Source organism: Corvus hawaiiensis, chromosome 22 (genome assembly GCF_020740725.1).
Source record: "Corvus hawaiiensis isolate bCorHaw1 chromosome 22, bCorHaw1.pri.cur, whole genome shotgun sequence".
NCBI classification, from domain to species: Eukaryota; Metazoa; Chordata; class Aves; order Passeriformes; family Corvidae; genus Corvus; species Corvus hawaiiensis.
This window is the reverse complement of record NC_063234.1, coordinates 6,144,052-6,162,095: the sequence shown is the minus strand read 5'-3', so window position 1 is coordinate 6,162,095 and position 18,044 is coordinate 6,144,052. Positions and strand designations below refer to the sequence as shown.

Genomic DNA, 18,044 nt, shown 5'->3' with positions numbered 1-18,044 from the left:
AAACGACCCATATTGACTCCAAGGAGCAGGTTTCTGCCAAACAAAGGCTCAGCCACACTGGGATATAGGTGAGCTACAGCACTGGACAGAGCTGGGAGAAGAAAATCTGGGACAAAAAGAAATCCTGGGCTGCTAGGGAGCTGCCCCGAACCTCCCAAACCTCGGTAATGCCAGCAGGAAACAGCTCTTCCCATGAGGAACTGCCAGCAGTCTTGAGCATCTCCCAAGGCAACTCCCAGTGCATGGGGATGAGGACAGAGGGACACTAGAGGCTGGAGGAGAGGCTGTGTTCTGCAAAGGGGGAATAAACTCCAGCAGTGGAAAAACAGTGACAAGTGCTGGTCCCCAAGGGTCTCCTTTTTGCAGATGCCCTCACAGTTGGGCTCCACCAAGAAGTGCCAACTCCATCCATAGTGGGCCCAGACCCCAGGGTCAGAATTCAGCTCCTACAAGCGGTCCCCAACCCTCCCATGTTGCCAGTGGAGGTGGCAAGGCCACTGTGCACATGCAATGCCTGGAGCAGCATGTAAGATCACCTTGTCATGTCAGGAAAGTGAGAAAGTTATGGGAGGATCTGACCAGATCTAAAGTTACATGCCAGAATCCAGCCCGGACATCCTCTCTTGTCGATAAATTCCAACTTTGGCTCCTCACAGAAGAGCAGGCAAGCTCCTGAAGAAGCCCTGTGTGGCTGAACAGAGGGAGGATATCTCCTCAGCAGCTCTGAGCTTTACTTTTCCCTAGTTTTCCTAGGTGGAAAAAAAATGCTGGAGGTGTCCTACCAGCTCCACATGCCACTAAGTCTCCCTAGTAAAGCTGAAGGGATTCTTGCCACGCAGGAAGAACACAGAGCCCATCTTGGAGGTACATGTGAAATCAAGGTTGATTTATTTTACTCTCCCCACTGCTCTGGCATAAAGTCATCCAGTATCCGGTCTCTACCTGGCAGCTCATGCACTCAAATCCAAGGGAAATGCATGAGGATGTCAAACACAGATCATCTGAAGAGCACCTGAAGCCTGCATGGCACTTTTGAGCATGCTCTTTCCAGAGAAGAGAGCTTCAGGTCACCCTATGTTCCCAGCTCAGGGATTCAGACCAGCTAGGACAGAAACCAGAAGACTCATCACAGCAGACCCTTTGCACAGGCTTTTGACCACTCTTCCCAGGCCACAGAGCTCTCTAAATACATGCATTTTAATAAGGTGCAAAATCCAGTCCTGAGATTGCCTGCCACAAGCACTCACAGTGAAGTACACCAGAGCCAGGCAGATAGGAGATACTATTTTACAGCATTATCACATCTGCCCCAAGTATTTCTGCTTTTTGCTCCAAGCTCTCTTGGAACTCACACTACCTGCCTCTTGCTACACCTTGGCATACGTCAATGAAGTCAGTTATTCAATTACTAGAAAATCCAGTAAGACTGAATGCAGAATTAGTCTCCTTAAAGCACAGAGCAATCAGCATTTTTGTTTCTTGGTCTCTCTCCTTGCCCTGCCTTTGACAGCGTACTGTGTCCCCTCACTCAGGGACTCTGCTCAGGGGGTCCTGTGTGGTCACTCATGTGACTTGGTCAGGCCCTGGAAGTTGGGCTCCGTGCACGGGGGCAGTGCTGCCTGCCGGCTCAGCAGCTTCTCCAGGACAGTTATTTCAGCATCTCGTCTCTCTATGTCCTCAAATGGAGTCCAGGACATGTCATGCTGGAGCTTATAGGCGCCAAGAAATTCATGGGGAGTGGTACCCCATTCCTGGTGGAGAAAAGAGAGATTCCATCAGTGCTCAACTTCCCTTGGAGCTGGGCTGTCCCAGCTACATGACCATCTGATTTCCTAACCTAAAAATAGACTCAACTACCCCGAGTCCAAGATCAGGTCGAGCTCCAGCGCTGCTGACACAGGAAGGCTTCTGGACACAGGATCTCCCTGACCTGCCCAGAGCTTTGCCCTGAAGCCTTCCCCCTGTAAGAAAATGGGTAGTCTGGAAGGAGGAGACCTCCAAGACCATCGCCTCAGCTGCAGGCAAACTCAGTCCCTGGGCTGAAGTACCTGAGGAGACCATCCTGCCAGGCAGCCACACCAGCCAGGGAAGGCTCAGGGCACATTGGCAGTTCTTTACTTCCAAACAAAGAACCACAGGTACTGAAAGACAAAATTCAGGTCCATGCCCCAAAGGGCTTCTTGCCATTCTCCACCAAGAGCCAGAGAACTCCGTAAGATGGCTCTGGCCCCAGCAGACTTAACCCAGACCAAGGGCAAACACCAACTGAGTAGGGACCAACAAATGCCCCCATCAAGCTGGTGCTTTTGCCTGAGTTCCGTATGTTCCCAAGCACCAGAAACATGGCTTTTTTTTCCCCTCCCTGCTTCTTCATGGGCTGTAACCACCCACCTTAGGAGACAGGATGGAGAAATACCGCTGTCCACTCTCCCGCCTGTACATGTAGTAAACATTTCCTGGCTTTTTTACAAGGTTGCAGGCCACGTGGTTCAGATCAGCATCCCTGTTAGCTTCATCCAAGACCTGGAAAACACAAAACTTAACATCTTTACACTTGAAATAAAATGACAACATGCTATTGCATCTCAGCCACAGGCCGAGACACATCACTTGACCTATGGGTCATGAGGCCTTGATCTCCCTGGCACACATCTGACTTCACTTGCCCCAGGAAGGAGATGCTTTCCAAAGAGATAAAGTTTTTTCCAATTCTTCCCTGTCAGTAGGACTTCAGAGAACCTCTCCACAGAGGTGGAAATACCTCTGCATCTCACCCCAGATTCACCTCTACACTTGACCTCACCACATGCTGGGCTTATTCCTCATCTCCGCTGCTGGACTCTGGGGCCTTCCTGCTGTGCTCCGCAAGGGAAGGGGCAGCAAACAAAGGAGAATTCATCTCCCCAGCTCCACCACCTGACTGGTCCACTGATCCAGCTCCACCAGTTAATGATTACATCACGTAATGGCCTCAGTGGCAGTGAGCCAGTTGCAGTGAGTGGCATATCCTTCCCCACTCTGGCTCCAGATTTCACCCCTAAGGGTGAAGGCTGGATTGAAGAGCACAGCCAAGCCCTGCTGTGTGCTGCTGGGACCACTCGTTCCAGCAAATGAGCCAGGACAAACGGAAAAGCCAAGCTCATCATCAGGTAAGAGCTCATCTCTCCCAGGGCCTGAGATCCAGCCAGGGCCACATCATCACCTCACCAGATCATTCCAAGAGCACAGTCCACACACAAGTCATCTGTCCCAAAATCAGAGTCATCTCTCTCTGACACCTGAGCTGTTTTGGACCATCTGCCCTTGCTCCCCTACTTTATCCAAAGTTCTTCCTGGTGTGCTCAGGACTCAGGGAAAGCACCAAAACCAACCCTCCCCCATTCCCCTTGACACCAGACAACAGACCTCCTTACTTTTCCATTGAATCTCCTCTGCTCAGCTCCTGGCCCCAACTCACATCCAGGCCACAGCTCTCCCCAAATGGCCAGCAGTGGTGGCAGATGCTCATCTCCCCAGGCAAGGCAATGAGCCTTCTGCCCATCCTCACTCACCTTCCGCGCCTGCTCCTGCAGGTGCCGGATCTGCTCAGCGATGACTGTCAGCTTGCTGCAGGCATTTGCCCGGACAAAGTCATTGGCCTGGGACAGAAAATGACGGCTGGTCAGGACGGCAAGAACTGCAGCCCTCCAGACTGTGCTGGGCCAGCTATGGTCGAGCTCAAGGCATCAACAGAGCTGGGGGATGCAGGAGCTGTCCTGGCACCCCCGGGCATGACCAAGGACCAGGAGCTGCCTGGATAGGCTGAGGGGCAGTGAGAGGGAGCAGCAGGACATACTGGGAGGCAATGGGTTGGACTGGGAGGTAGTGAGATGCACAGGGAGGAGGCAGTAGAACATACAGTGAAGCATTTAGGTGAACTGAGAAGCTCTGAGGGACAAACTGGACATCACTAGAGGCCACTAGGATGTACTGTGAGGCACTGGGGGCATGGTATAACATATTGGAGGGCACTGGGAGGGCCAGTAGGACATATCAGAAAAAACTGGGGTGGACTCAGAGGCAAGATAGACTGGGAATCATTGAAGCAGTACTAGGACATAACAGGGGTGCTGGGATGGACTGGGAGTGTGGTAGCAGGAGGCATCTGTAAACACTGCTGTGAACTAAAGGTACTGGGACATACTGGGCAGCAGCAGGGCATACTGGAATGGGACTTCACAGGGAGTCACTGTGGGGCAGCAAGGCACAGTGGGAAGCACTGAGGTGCAGTGGGAGGTTCTGGAGACACCAACAGCGTTGGAACTCGGGAAGGGACTGGGGGGCACTGCGAAATACTGGGACGGGACAGTGGGAGATGGTGGGAGGCACCACTGGACACACCAGGAAGCCGCCGGGGCCACCAGAGAGCAGCGGCACGTGCTGGGAGGAACCAAGGCCGGAGACGGCCGGGAGGCAGCGGGACAGCGAGCCCAGCCCTACCCCCGCAGCCCCGCCGCTAGGACCCGGCCCTCACCTGCTGCACCTGCCGGGCCAGGGCCACTAGGTCCCCGGGGTCCCCGACGCGGCCGGCGCTGCCCTCGACCAGGGCCAGCCCGGGACCGGGACCGGGACTGGGGCCGGGGCCGTCGTCCCCAGGCTCCGCGCCGCCCTCTGCCATCACCAACCGCGACACAACGCTTCCGCCCGGCGAGGAGGTTTCCGCTGCGGCGTCAGCACGCGCGGTGAGGGGTGCGGCCGTGGCAGAGGTCGGCGGTCGCTGATTGGCCGGTGGGCGGGGCGGAGCGGCGGGGCTCGCGTCGCTCCGGGGCTCGGGGCGGGTGGTGCTGCGGTTCGGCCGGGGTTCGGACATGGCGTTGTCGCCGCCGCCGCCGCTGCTGCTTCTTCTGCTGTTGCTGCTGCCGCCGTTGCTTATGGCGCTGCTGGCGTGGGCGGCCACGCCACCGGAACCGGTCCCGGTCCCGGTCCCGACCTTGATACCAGCCGACCCGCCGCTGCCCACGCAGTCCCCGGACGCACTGTTCGCCGCCGGTGCCGAGGCGTACGCGCGGGGGGACTGGCCCACCGTAGTGCTGCAGATGGAGCGGGCGCTGCGGGCGCGGGCCGCCGTGCGCTCCCGGCTAGTGCGGTGCCGCCTGCGCTGCGCCAACGCCACAGCGGGGCCGGCGGAGGGGGCTGAGCCCCAGCCCGACCCGGTGCTCCGGGACCTGTGGTTTTTTCGGGCGCTGCTTCGTCGCGCTGCCTGCCTGCGGAACTGCGGGCCCGCCGCGCCCTCCCGATACCGCCTGGGCGAGGAGCTAGACCGGGAGTTCGGCCGGCGCAGCCCCTACAACTATCTCCAGGTCGCCTATTTCAAGGTAAGGGAAGGGAAGGGGATATCCCGCTGCGACGGGATTTGGGACGGGCGGGATGCACGGAGGATCCCGGAATCAGGCGGGAGGATGGAAGGGTGGGACCGGGTGAACCGGCCGGTGGCAATCCCGGTCCCGGGACGCCGGGAGGGTTCAGTGTCCGTCCCGGCGGAGTGGGGTTGCCGGCCGGCAGCCCCGGCCTTGCCCCCCCCCGCCCCCCTCCAGTGCCACGTCGGAGCTCGCCGGAGCCGCCCCTGTCACCGCCCTCCGCACCGGCCGCCGGGATGCCCCGGGGACGGGTGTCCCCTCCGCTCCGCGTGTTGTCTGCGCTGTCTCACCCCCGTCCCACCCAGATGAACCGGCCGGCGCAGGCGGCGGCGGCCGCTCACACCTTCTTCGTGGCCAACCCCGGGCACCAGGAGATGAGGCAGAACCTGGAGTACTACCAGGCCATGGTGGGAGTCCGCGAGGATGACTTCACTGACCTGGAGGTCAAACCCCACCTGGTGAGACCCTCCGCCCCCAAAGCCCCTGTCCACTGTGGAACCCAGGGTAGTCGCTCTGCGGCTGCTGGCTCAGAGATGCCACTGTGGTGGGAATGAGGTGATCCATCATGGGGAGTGGGGCATTGAGATCCCCTCATCATTTCCCATCCCTCCACAGAGCGAGTTTCGGCTGGGTGTCCGGTTTTACACAGAGGAGCAGCCAGCTGCCGCCATCCTGCACCTGGAGAAGGCACTGGAGGAGTATTTTGTGGCAGACACTGAGTGCCGTGCTCTCTGTGAGGGACCCTACGATTATGAGGGCTACAACTACCTGGAGTACAACGCAGACCTTTTCCAGGCCATCACAGGTGGGAGCCATGCCTTCTGTGTCCTGTCACAAGAGTTGAGTACAATTCTCGGGGGGTTGGTCCCTAAAGACCTGGGGTGGGGTGTCCCTGAAGAGTGCAAACCCTATCCTAGCTTTCACTAGGGAAAGTGTGGCCAGTAAGTGGCAGGAAGTGTTTACCTGCACTCAGCACTGGGGCTGATGCCCAGGAATCCTCCAAATTCCAGAGATATGGAAAGACAGAAGAGAGACCAGTAGAGGGTCACCAGGATGTGATGGGAGGCTGAGGATGGCTACTCTGTCCTGAGAGAGCACCACAACCCCACCACTGATCAACTCAGAGGTGGACAACCCCCATCCCTGAGGGTTTTCCACTATCAAAAAGCTTGCAACAACCCCAGTATGAGCAGGAGGTTGGACACCTCTCAGAGTCCTGCCCACCAGCCCGTGGGTGACTGTGAGCAGTGACACGGGGTTTTTCTCCACCAGATCACTCCATGCAGGTGCTAAGCTGCAAGCAAGGCTGCGTCACAGAGCTGGCCTCACAGCCCGGCCAGGAGAAGCCTCTGGAGGATTTCCTGCCCTCACACTTCAACTACCTGCAGTTTGCCTACTACAACAGTAAGCAGCTCCTCACCCCATTCTCTGTGGTTGTCAGCACTGGGCACTCAACTCTGCATGGACTGAAATTGTGGATCCACAGAGTGGTTTGGGTGGGAAAAGGACCTTCAAAGATAATCGCATCAGTCCAACCCAAGATGATCTAGCACTGGTCACTCACATCTCTCAGAGCCCCATCCAACCCAGTCTTTAACATTTTCAGGGATGGGACAGCCACAACATCTCTGGGCAGTCTGTGCCAGGGCCTCACCGCCCTCATCACAGAAAATTCTCTCCTTATGGCCAACCTAATGCTGCCCTTCTTCAGTTTAAGACAATTGCCCCTTGTCTTGTCAATATACATCTTCTTAAAAAGTTGTCCTCATCTCTCTTGTGGCCCCTTTAGATATGAGATCTCTTAGGAGCCTTCTCATCTCTGGGTTCAACAAGCCCAATTCTCTCAGCCTTTCTTCACAGAAGGGCTCCAGTCCTCTGACCATTTGTGTGGCCTCCTCTGGACCCGCTCTAGTGAGTCCATATCCTTATGCTGGGGAACCCAGAGCTGGAGGCAGCACTGCAAGTGGCACCTCACCAGAGTGGAGCAGAGGGGCAGAATCCCTCCCTCACCTGTTGCCCACGCTGCCGGGGATCAGCCCAGAATGTGGGGCATTTCTGAGCTGCTAGTGCACACAGATGGGCCCTGTGCAATTTTTCAACCATTGTTATCTCCACGTCCTTCTCCACTGGGTGCTCTAATCCCATCCATTCCCCCGTCTTCACTGATACTGGTGGAGAGCCTTCCACTAGGCCTTATACTTCATGAGGTTCATACAGGCATGTTCCTCCTGCCTGAAATGTTCTCCAGATTTGGATCTCTCTGTGCCTGGCTGCAGTCACTTTTCATGTCGCTTTATTCCTGGGCAGCTTCACTTTCCAAGTGAAACAACAGCCTGGAGAAGCTTTATTTTTTTTCCTCCTGGCCAGCTGTCCACCTCTTGCCTGAAATCACAGCAGCACACTCACACTGCAGAAGAGTTACAACCCAGGAAAATACACCTGATTTTATTTCATTTTTTTATTCACTTCTTTAGAAAAGTATAAAATGTTTCTTTGTGAATTTCTTCAAAAGGAGGGGAAAAAATAGGAAGTCCAAGAGGATGGAAATCCTCAAGAAGAGACAGCTGTGAGGGTACCCTGTCAATGCTTGTCAGTATCTGCAGGGAAGTGTTGGAGGCTGGAGTCAGGTTCTGCTCAGTGGTGCTGAGCAATAGGACAAGAGACAGAAACTCATGCCTAGGAAGTTCCACCTGGATATGAGGAAGTGTGCAGTGACCAAGCACTGACAAGATTGTCCAGAGAGGGTATCAGATCTCTCTCACTGGAGATACTCCAGACAATCTGGACACAATCCTGTGCCATGTGCTCTGGGAGGACCCTGCTTGAGCAGAGAGGTTGGACCAGATGACCCACTGTGGTCCCTTCCAACCTGACCCATTCTCTGATTGTGTGATTCTGTGAAAGGCTGCAGGAAAGTGTGGCAGGATGCTTCAGTGGCTGGAAACTGCAGGTTAGCCAGGAAATGGTTTGGTCTGGATACCTGTAAATAGGCTTTGTGATGTTTTCCAAATGAGAAAAGTACCCAAGCTGTGACCTGGGTTTCTGTTGTGATGGTTTCTGGAGACAGGACAGCACCTCAGAGTCTGAATTTTGCCTTTGTGGCAGCAGTTATCCTTGCTCCAGGGAATCTGTCCTAGTCATGACACCTTTTGGAACACAAGGACTATGTCTCTTGTCTCTTCTCCATACCTGTCTTTGTTCTGCCTCCGGTGTCCTTGGACATGCCATTAACAGTCCCATTTCTCATTGCAGATGGGAATTACGAAAAAGCCATTGAATGCGCCAAAACCTATTTGCTCTTCTTCCCACATGACGAGGTGATGAACCAAAATTTGGCCTATTACACCGCCGTCCTGGGGGAAAACCTGGCCAGACCCATCCAACCCCGAGAGGTGAGCAATCAGCTGGGACGAATGATTGTGGGGACATCGTCTCTCTTCCCTGGACACCTTTGCAGAAGTTGTAGGGTCTCGTCTGGGCCATCTACCAAAGTGGACAGGAATGGGTAGATTTAAGGTCTGACAAGTTGGAAAATAGCTGAGAAAAAAATAGCTGATGAAAAACATCACTGGCAAAATGTCTTAAGCCAAGTGAAGCTGGATGACTGGCACACGTGGAGCCATTCCTGAGACAGAGGGCTGTGAGAGGCAGGTGGACAATCTTTTTAGGAGGATCTGAGCCCACCTGTGTTGCACTCTTCCACAACTGCAGTGAAATTGCTTAAAAAGGAGAGGATTTGGCTTCAAAATAGCCAGATCTGGATGGCTAGGTCCTGCCTGGGATGTGATAGGCATGGATGGGAGTCTCTGCTTCTAAAGAGCCTCCCGCAGAAGGGACACACATGTGCCTCTGCTCAACTGTCCTCTCCCCAGGGCTTGTCCACAGGGAAGTTCAGACAGGATGGGGAAAGCCACTTCCTTCCCAGCTGCCAGATGGAGCAGGAAACCAGCTGCGGGTCTGGAGCAAGGACCACAGGAATGGTGTAAACCTGCACCTTCCTGCCCACACTCAGGGTCTTTCAGAACCCTCCTGCTGTACCTCACCATGTCCCTCTGCCCCTTGCCACAGGAGATCCAGGTATACCACCAGCGGAGTCTGATGGAGAAAGAGCTGCTCTTCTTCAGCTACGATGTCTTTGGCATCCCTTTTGTGGACCCGGTGGGTGGTGCGAGACTAGGGGGATGCAGTGGCCAGATGGAATGCAGATGAGGCGTCTGTGTCCTGGCCATATCCTTGTCCAGCTCCTGATGTTGTTCTTCTGGCTGCAGGACACATGGACACCTGAAGAGGTGATACCAAAAAGACTGCGAGAGAAACAGAAGTAAGTGCTGTCCCCAGCTGAGCTCACCCAACAGGGATCCAACAGGACAAACCCTTCTTCCTCTGTGCACTTTGGGCCAAAGGCCATGGCATAGAGCTTCTCCCATGGGAAGTTTTGATGTTGGGACTGGAAAAGGATGCTGGAGGGCAGAACTTTGCTTCCCATCAGCCCATGGGATGATGGGCATGGATAGGTCACCCCAAGCACCTCAGAGTGAGGGATGCATTGAGGTGACTCTCTCTAGTCTTGGTGCCAGCTTTGTCACTGGCACCTGAGACTACTGTCCTGCCCTTGTCTTAGTGGCCCTCATTTCTCATGTGGGGACAGTGGGGTGGTGGTGCTGATGGCTGCTGCATGCCCAGGGTGGAGCGGGAGACAGCAGCACGCATCTCTGAGGAAATCGGCAACCTTATGAAGGAGATCGAGACACTGGTGGAGGAGAAGGCCAAGGAGTCTGCTGACATGAGCAAGTTCATCCGAGAAGGTGCAGAAGGCCAAGAGGGGAGGTGGGGTGGGGACCTCTGTGACCCCTGCTGCCAGCTCATGGTCCCTCCACACATGGGTGGCAGCAGGAGCAGGTGGTGGGACCACAGCTTCCCCCAGAACTACACCCCAGAGTTGGTGGCATCCATCCCCATGTCCCCTAATCCCATTTGTGCCACAGGTGGCCCTTTGGTGTACGAAGGAGCCAGTGTCACCATGAACTCCAAGGCCCTGAATGGCTCCCAGCGTGTCGTGGTGGATGGACTCCTTTCTGCTGAGGAGTGCTGGGAACTGCAGAGACTCACTAATGTGAGTGCAAGGACAGGTGGAGCAGGCAGGGATGGGCAGAGGATGCTGAGGGGTCTTGTCCTGCCACTCAGACATCAGACCAGTAACACCAATTGGGGGTTTTGCAGGCAGCTGCCTCAGCCGGGGATGGCTATCGAGGGAAGACCTCTCCTCACACTCCCAGTGAGACCTTCTATGGCGTGACTGTCCTCAAGGCCCTCAAGGTTGGGGTGGCTTGTGTGGAGAAACAGGCTGTGGGGACAAGGGAGGGTAGTTTTGGGGCAGGTGGTTGCCCATGCCCAGCTGGGGCTGAGCCCCTGTCCTGTCTGTCCCCCACAGCTGGGCCAGGAGGGCAAGGTGCCCCTGCACAGTGCCTACTTGTACTACAATGTGACAGACAAGGTGCGGCACATGATGGAGTCCTACTTCCGCCTGGAGGTCCCACTCCACTTCTCCTACTCCCACCTAGTGTGCCGCACGGCCATTGACGGTGAGCGTGGCCCGGAGGAGCAAGTCTTGTCCTGTCTGGATCTCCGCTAACAGCTGGAGTGGTCTAGCCTTGGACTTTTCTTTGGAGACCTTCTTGCTGCTCCCTAACCCACTTCTCTTCCCAGGAGTGTGTAGGAAGCTTGTCCCTAAGCTGAGTTTGGAGAGATGAGCAGCAGCTCTGCTGGTTGCCTCTAACAGGGCAGATGGCTTCATGCCATACAGGATTTCATCACTGGGAGGTGTTTTGGGGTGGTTGCTAAGAGAGACTGTGCCTGGAGGGCCATGGAAATGCCGTGGGACAAGTCAACAGTCTTTTATGCCACCCAAATGGCCTTGCACGATCCACAGTCCAGTGAGTGGAAGTGCTTTAGGCTACACATGACTTTCTTGTCACCTCCAGGCACAGGATACTTGGAACAGTAACAGGACCCTGTTCTTGCACAGAGGGGTCCTGACATGCCATGTTCCACTCTAGAGAAGCAAGAAGGTCGGAGTGACAACAGCCATGAGGTGCATGTGGACAACTGTATTCTCAATGCAGAGGCACTGGTGTGTGTGAAGGAACCCCCAGCCTACACTTTCCGGGATTACAGGTATTGGTGGTGGCTGTCAGCTGCAGCTTCCCCACCTAAGGCTACCATTACTTGGTGGCAGCTGGGTTGGGAGCAGCAAGGTAGGACACCAAACCTGGCCTCTCCTGCCTCTGGCTCTCACCATGGTGTTGGGGAGCTCTGGACTCACCTGCTTGCTGAAGCTCTAGTGATGGTTGCTTGTCACCTCCACTTGTCCCCTCCTCCCTTTAGTGCAATCCTCTACCTCAACGGGGACTTTGAAGGAGGAGCTTTCTACTTCACCGAGCTGGATGCCAAGACTGAGACCGTGAGTAGCTCAGCTCCGAGGATCCATGTGCAGCACCAAATCCAGCTCCTGCCTGTTGGGCCTGTCCCCTGGGAACTTCCCCTGAGCCACTGCAAAAGATGAACTTGGGTTGAGGGGAACCCACTCACCCCTGACTGGGGTCTCCCACCCTTGACAGGCAGAGGTTCAGCCACAGTGTGGCCGTGCCGTGGGCTTCTCCTCTGGCTCAGAGAACCCCCATGGGGTGAAGGCTGTGACCAAGGGCCAGCGCTGCGCCATTGCCCTCTGGTTCACTCTGGACCCTCGGCACAGTGAGCGGGTAAGCTCCCTCCCAGCAGCGCGTAGGGTTTTTGGGTGGGACAATGGCCATGCTTACCACCATGGATCTGCCCAAAGGAGCGTGTGCAGGCGGATGACCTGGTGAAGATGCTTTTCAGCATGGAAGAGGGGGATTTGCAGCCAGAGACGGAGAAGGAATCACCAGCTGCCATTGTGGTGGGGAAGGATGAGCTGTGACATCCTACGGGGACTAGGACGTCTCTGCTGGGACTAGTTATGCCAGCATTGTGGCTTCAGGCTGCACAGTCTTAAGGGTGACATATGGGACCCCCTCTGCCCCCAACCCAGGTGGAACAGCGCATTGGGGAATGCCCTGTACAATCCCTGCAGCTTCCAGCATTCCCCTGCGGGAGCTGACCTGGGATGTGTGATAGAGGCTCAGGGGTGGGTGACATGGGAACAAGGGAGGGATGCTGTGTTAGGGGTGGGGCCCTAGTACCATGGGTGGAGATGTGTGCCTTTCCTGAACGTGCAGCTATTTAAGTGCCTTCCGCAGAAAATGGATAAATAAAGGTATTTTTTTTCTAAGCTGTGGCTGAGTGGGGACTGAAGGCTGATGCTACCCTTTGGCTGTCGTCAGTGTTGCGGTGCAGCCTTTCCTCCTGGCAAACATCTACCCAAGGGTATTGTAGCCCTGTAGCCTCACAAAGGTGTTTGGGAGGGGACAAGGTGCCCCAGGGGCAGTAAGGGCAATGTAATCTCCAGCTGAGCATCCCCTGGACCCTGCTCCCATAGCGTGGGAAGAAACCCACCATTCCAGGGAGGAGGGAACCGTCCTTGAACAAGAAGGACATTGAGCACCCTGGCATCCCCAGACAGTGCATTGAATTGTTCCCGCAGATGTCTGGCCATTACCATAACCATTCCAGGAATGTGGGCAAATAAATCCTGCCCCATGTGCAGCCAGCCGGCACCCCCATCCAGCTTGGAGGGCCATTCAGCACTGGGGCGGGCAAAGGGGGTCTGGAGGATGATTTCTCCAGGATGAACATATGGTCCCAGTGGAGGCTGCCCACCATCCCGGCATCCACCCCCAGCTGCCTGAGCGCGTGAGCAGACTGCTGATGAGGCCATGGCGGTTAACGATTGCCAGGTCCTGGGGCTGCAATGGGCTTGGTGTCACCAGGGTGCTGACACGTGTCCCCCACACCCCCTGTCCCCCTCCTGCAGGAGTACACCACTGACAAGGGCTTCTCTTGTTGATGCCATGGTGGCATAGTGTGCCTGAATTCCCTCACTGAACGAACTCCTTCCCTGCTCCCTGTTGAATTCCTGGAGTGACACCTGGGGCCTCTGTGGGGCTCCCAGCCCATGGCAGGGGTTCAGGGGGTCATGGATGGGGTAGGGTAACCTCCCACACACCCCCAATCCCCTCCTCCTGTTGGAGAGCCCCATTTTCCCATATTCCTCCACTGTCGTTTAAGGGGTACCCATCTCCCTCAAGACCTAAATCTCTCCTGTAGGACCCAAATACCCTCCATGCTCCAAATCTTTCCCCCAAGACCACATTCTTCCCTCTGGGATTTAACTCCCTTACCTCCAGCCCCAAATCACTCTCCTCAGACTCAAATCTCTCCCCCTCAGACCCAAGGCTCTTCCCAGGGCCCTAGTGCCTCCCCTCCAGGCCCCTAATTCCCGACTCCCAGTACCCAGTTCCCCCTAAGCTCCAGGTCACCCACCCCCTTGGCCCCAGCTCTCCCACTCGGGACTCAAATCCCCCCCGGAACCTAAATCTCCCGCGCAAGACCCATATCTCTCCCTTCACCTCAAATCCCCCCCCCCCCCCCCCCCCGTCATTGGCCTCCTCCAACCCGTCTTCCCCCTCAGAGCCCCCCCTCCGGCCCTTTCCCTCCGCCCATGGCCCCTCTCCCCCCGCCGGGGCGGGGCCGGGCGCGGGGCGGCGGGCGCGCGGCGGCGATGGGCGGCGGGGCGCGGGAGCTGGCCGGGTACCTGGCGGCGCTGGCCGGGTGGGTGGCGGCGCTGGCGGCCGCCGTGCTGCCGCAGTGGCGGCAAAGCTCGTACGCCGGGGACGCCATCATCACGGCCGTGGGGCTCCACGAGGGGCTGTGGATGAGCTGCGCCGCCCAGAGCACCGGCCAGGTCCAGTGCCGCCTACACGACTCGCTGCTCTCCCTCGAAGGTGGGTACGAGGGCCCGGGACCCCGTGGGATGAGTCCCGCTTCCTTTCCTGGGTGCAGTCCCCCCTCCCACTCTCCGCCTTGGGTCTGAGCTCCCCAGGGATCTTGAGCTGCCCTTCCCCCCCTGCAAGTCTGAGCCCCACTGTGGGTTTGACCCTCCCTCATATGGCTCTGAGCCCCTCTCTGTGCTTGAACCCACCTATATGGGTTTGAACACACATTCCCAACAGGTCTGCACCCTCTTCACGTCTGGGTGCCCACTTTCCCCTGTGGATCTGAGCTCCCCTGGCCCCTCCTGGAGCCTGAGTCGCCTTCAGGTCCAAGCCCTTCTTGCTCCCACCCTTGTCGTAGGTCTGACCCCCCCTCAGAAGGGTCTGAGTCCACTGACCTGAGCCTCGATGTCGGTCCAAGCTTCCCCCTCCATCTGTGAATCTTGGGCTCCAACCTCCCCATCCCAGGACTGAGCCTTTCTTGGCCCTGTGGGTTTGAGCCCCTTTGTGTAGCCAGGACACTCCTGGCCCCAGTAGACTTTGAGCTCCAATGTGGGCATCACATTTAGGGACCAACAGTGCCCCATGGGAACATCAAAACCCCCCACTCCGTGACTGTGCATCACCCTTTTGGCATTTGGTGACTGTGATGCTGCTCCAGGCAAGGTGTTTCCCAGCCCAGGCAGTCATGACCAAGATGAGGGTGGCAGGGAGGAAGGTCAGGGAAGGCACTGGGAGCAGTGCCCTGAGCTGAGCTGAGCTGGAGTCTCCATATCTGCCAAGTGGGGAGGATATTACATGGGAACTACACAGCAAGGACAGGATTAAGGACAGGTCCATCACCAGCATGGAACGCGGTGACCTTGTTTTCCAGTGCCCGGCTGTGGCCAAAAGCACCTGCTGGGAGCAGTTTTTCTTCCCCCCTTGCAGTTCACATCCAGACATCCCGGGCTCTCATGGTCATTTCTCTCCTCCTGGGCTTCTTTGGTATCATCGTGAGCGTGGTGGGCATGAAGTGCACTAAAGTTGGGGAGGAGGATCCTGTCACCAAGAGCCGCATAGCTGTTGCTGGAGGTGTCCTCTTCATTCTGTCTGGTAAGGCAGCTCTAGCCTTCGCACATCACTGGTGCAGGAATCCTCAAACACCTTTCAACACTGATGAAGGAAAGGGAGCAGTTCGGTGAGGGCTGGATGTCACTGACAGTCAATGTTTGATGTCTAGTGGAACACCTAGACCCTCTCACTGCAGAGGCTTGCACTAGGTGACCTTTAAAGGTCCCTTCCAACCCGAAACATTTTGTGATTCCATGATTCTCTGCCCAGGTCTGTGCACACTGGCTGCTGTGTCGTTGTATGCAACACAGGTGACCTATGAGTTCTTCAGAGAGAGTACCATCCCCATCAACGCTAGGTAAGAGCCTGGCTCAGGGGGTGCCCTTCTTCTGAATACTGTCTTGTCCCTGCACTTCCCACTGGACCTTCCCTTGCTATTTTTGGTAAGGCACAGGGTTGTTGGCCAATGTGCCCCACAGGTGGGACCTCACTGCCACCTTGCAGAAGATGTCCCTGATGCTAAAGCTTTAGTTGTTACCAGATGGGACAGGGTAGTGATGCACATGTGAAATTTCAGCCCAGGGGAGGATTAAAGGATGGGGAAACGTGGGAGCTGGATACAGCCAATAAGAAAGATGGGGATGGAGAGGGAAGAACCAAAATCTGCCTTGGCATCATTGGTCACCTCATCACGGCTTCAAGCATCCTGTTGGCCCATCTCAGTTTGCACCTCTGCCTCTCTGCCCCTCCCTGATGCTCCCTCGCCCCTTTCACCACAGGTACGAATTCGGCTCTGCTCTCTTCGTGGGCTGGGGGGCTGCCAGCCTCTCCATGCTGGGTGGGTCCCTCCTGTGCTGCTCCTGCCCTGCCAAGGAGCCCCGAGGACAGCAGTACCATCGGCAGTCACAGCCCTCCACGGCCCGGGAATATGTCTGAGCCCTGTGCCTGGCTGCCGCCCAGTGCCTCCCTCCCGTCCCAAAAACAGGCAAGACCCTGGCGCTCCCACCCGGCCTGGACCCACGACGGTGTGCTGCACAGAAGCACTTTGTGCCACGACCACCCCTCTCCCACATCCTGTTTTCAGGAGCAAGCAGGGAGGAAAGCCAGTGCTTGGTTTTTCTGGGCTGAGGTTTTCACTTCTAACAGCACCAGCCCAACTCAGGGCTCAAGTATCCCCACAGCCCGCTCTTGGCATGCTTGCAGGGTGCAGCATTCTCCTGCATCATTGCTAGCAAAAAGCAACATTTTTTAAATTATTATTAATTATTATTGATTCCTGCCTGGAGGCCAGTTGCTCCCGCTGAGCTCTGCCAGTCCAAACGTTCCCTGGTCTTGTTCCTGTCCAGAACCAGGCTGTACCTTACTAAACAAGAATAAATGTGTTTGGGCAAATTAAAGCAGCAAAAAGAGGCTCTGAACACAAAGGATTTGTTTTTATTTTTGGTGCCCAGCACAACTATTTTGAGTGGCACATGGACAGAGCCCTGAATTTTGGTGCCTCCCTGCTGGGTCCAAATCCCTCTTCCCCTCCAGGATCCCCTAGAGTGGACACTGAAAGCTCCAAACACAGCCTGCTAATTGCCTCCACCTATTTGTACCTCTATTCTCCTGCTACTAATTGTTTTGCAACCGCCAAAGCTCCAATTTCATCTGTAAATGCCCCAAACTCCCTGTACTCCATCCCTCCAGCCCTACTGCAGGTGTTGCGCCAGCCAACCCACAGGGAAGGACACTGGAAATTATCCAGTTTGACTGTCTATTTCTTTATTATTTTATTTTTAAATCTAAATATGAAGAGAGAGCTGATTTTTTAAAATTTTATGTTGCTCTATTTTCTTTTGTTTTCCTCAATTTTATTTTATTTTGCTTTATTTTATTTTATTTTACTTTTTTTTATTTTCTAATCCTCTTTTATTTTGCTTTATTTTATTTTACTCTATTTTTCTCCATTTTATTTCCTTTCCCCCTATTTTATTTCCTTTCCCTCTATTTGATGTTATGCTCATGCCCTGGTCTGGGTCCCTGGCTGTGCTGGAGGTGAAGCAATGCTATTTTTTCCCTGCAGGAGTGATTTCTCTCTGTCTCCCTGGCATTAACTGCCTTTTTCTCTCTTAAATTGCAGGCGCCCTGTAAAACTGTGTCCTGCACCCCTCATGGGAGAGCAGTGCTTGTAGGCTGGCTTCACCCATCAGGCGTTGAACCCAGATTTTGGGGTTCCCTTTGAAAAACACCAACCATAAGCCACTGCAGTGAGGATTGAAAAGGAGCCTTGTGCTTTAAAACAAACAAAAAACCCCAAAACCAACTAAAAAGGCCTTTTTATATTTCAGTGTAAAGAATGTTTTTGTTCTATTAATATTAATTCCATTAACTTTTCTATGGGATGCATGGCCTTGGAAATGGGACAGGTAGGGATTTTTAAAGGCTTTTTTTTTCTTTTTTTGCTGTTTGTACTAAAAATTGTGACTCAGAGGTATTAAAATATTTTCAGTCGTGGCCATCTTTCTGGAACTGTCTCTTTGATCTCCCCTCATTCCCCATCTGGACCAGTCCCTGCCAGTGACTCCAGTACTGGGTCAGAGCCACTTCTGCAGTGTGGAAGGAGCCTCTCCCCCATCCTCAACAGTTCTTGCCCTCCTCGCTAAATATTTTGAGTCTTTTGCCACGTGTTGCTATCAAAGGTGGGGAT

At 55.2% G+C, this 18,044-nt stretch overlaps 3 protein-coding genes across 3 annotated transcripts; 2 read left to right on the top strand and 1 right to left on the bottom strand.

Annotated features, from left to right (window-relative positions):
• Nucleotides 1-865: 865 nt before the first annotated feature.
• On the bottom strand, nucleotides 866-4,696 carry C22H1orf50 (chromosome 22 C1orf50 homolog). The gene is made up of 4 exons (XM_048326445.1): nucleotides 4,514-4,696; nucleotides 3,552-3,638; nucleotides 2,392-2,523; nucleotides 866-1,751 (listed from the first exon to the last, which is right to left on the bottom strand). Exons 1-4 carry the CDS (start codon nucleotides 4,655-4,657, stop codon nucleotides 1,560-1,562), a joined length of 555 nt encoding a protein of 184 aa, XP_048182402.1. The 5' UTR covers nucleotides 4,658-4,696; the 3' UTR covers nucleotides 866-1,559.
• A 96-nt stretch (nucleotides 4,697-4,792) lies between these two features.
• Nucleotides 4,793-12,702, top strand: P3H1 (prolyl 3-hydroxylase 1). The gene is made up of 15 exons (XM_048326444.1): nucleotides 4,793-5,354; nucleotides 5,702-5,854; nucleotides 6,012-6,201; nucleotides 6,669-6,800; nucleotides 8,649-8,788; nucleotides 9,465-9,554; nucleotides 9,665-9,717; nucleotides 10,080-10,201; nucleotides 10,382-10,509; nucleotides 10,617-10,712; nucleotides 10,828-10,978; nucleotides 11,453-11,570; nucleotides 11,781-11,856; nucleotides 12,014-12,154; nucleotides 12,232-12,702. Exons 1-15 carry the CDS (start codon nucleotides 4,848-4,850, stop codon nucleotides 12,349-12,351), a joined length of 2,217 nt encoding a protein of 738 aa, XP_048182401.1. The 5' UTR covers nucleotides 4,793-4,847; the 3' UTR covers nucleotides 12,352-12,702.
• Nucleotides 12,703-14,091: 1,389 nt separating this feature from the next.
• Nucleotides 14,092-17,855, top strand: CLDN19 (claudin 19). Its single transcript, XM_048326193.1, has 5 exons — nucleotides 14,092-14,314; nucleotides 15,233-15,397; nucleotides 15,626-15,713; nucleotides 16,135-16,340; nucleotides 17,478-17,855. The coding sequence occupies exons 1-4, from the start codon at nucleotides 14,092-14,094 to the stop codon at nucleotides 16,289-16,291; spliced, it is 633 nt and encodes a 210-aa protein (XP_048182150.1). The 3' UTR covers nucleotides 16,292-16,340; nucleotides 17,478-17,855.
• Nucleotides 17,856-18,044: the final 189 nt, after the last annotated feature.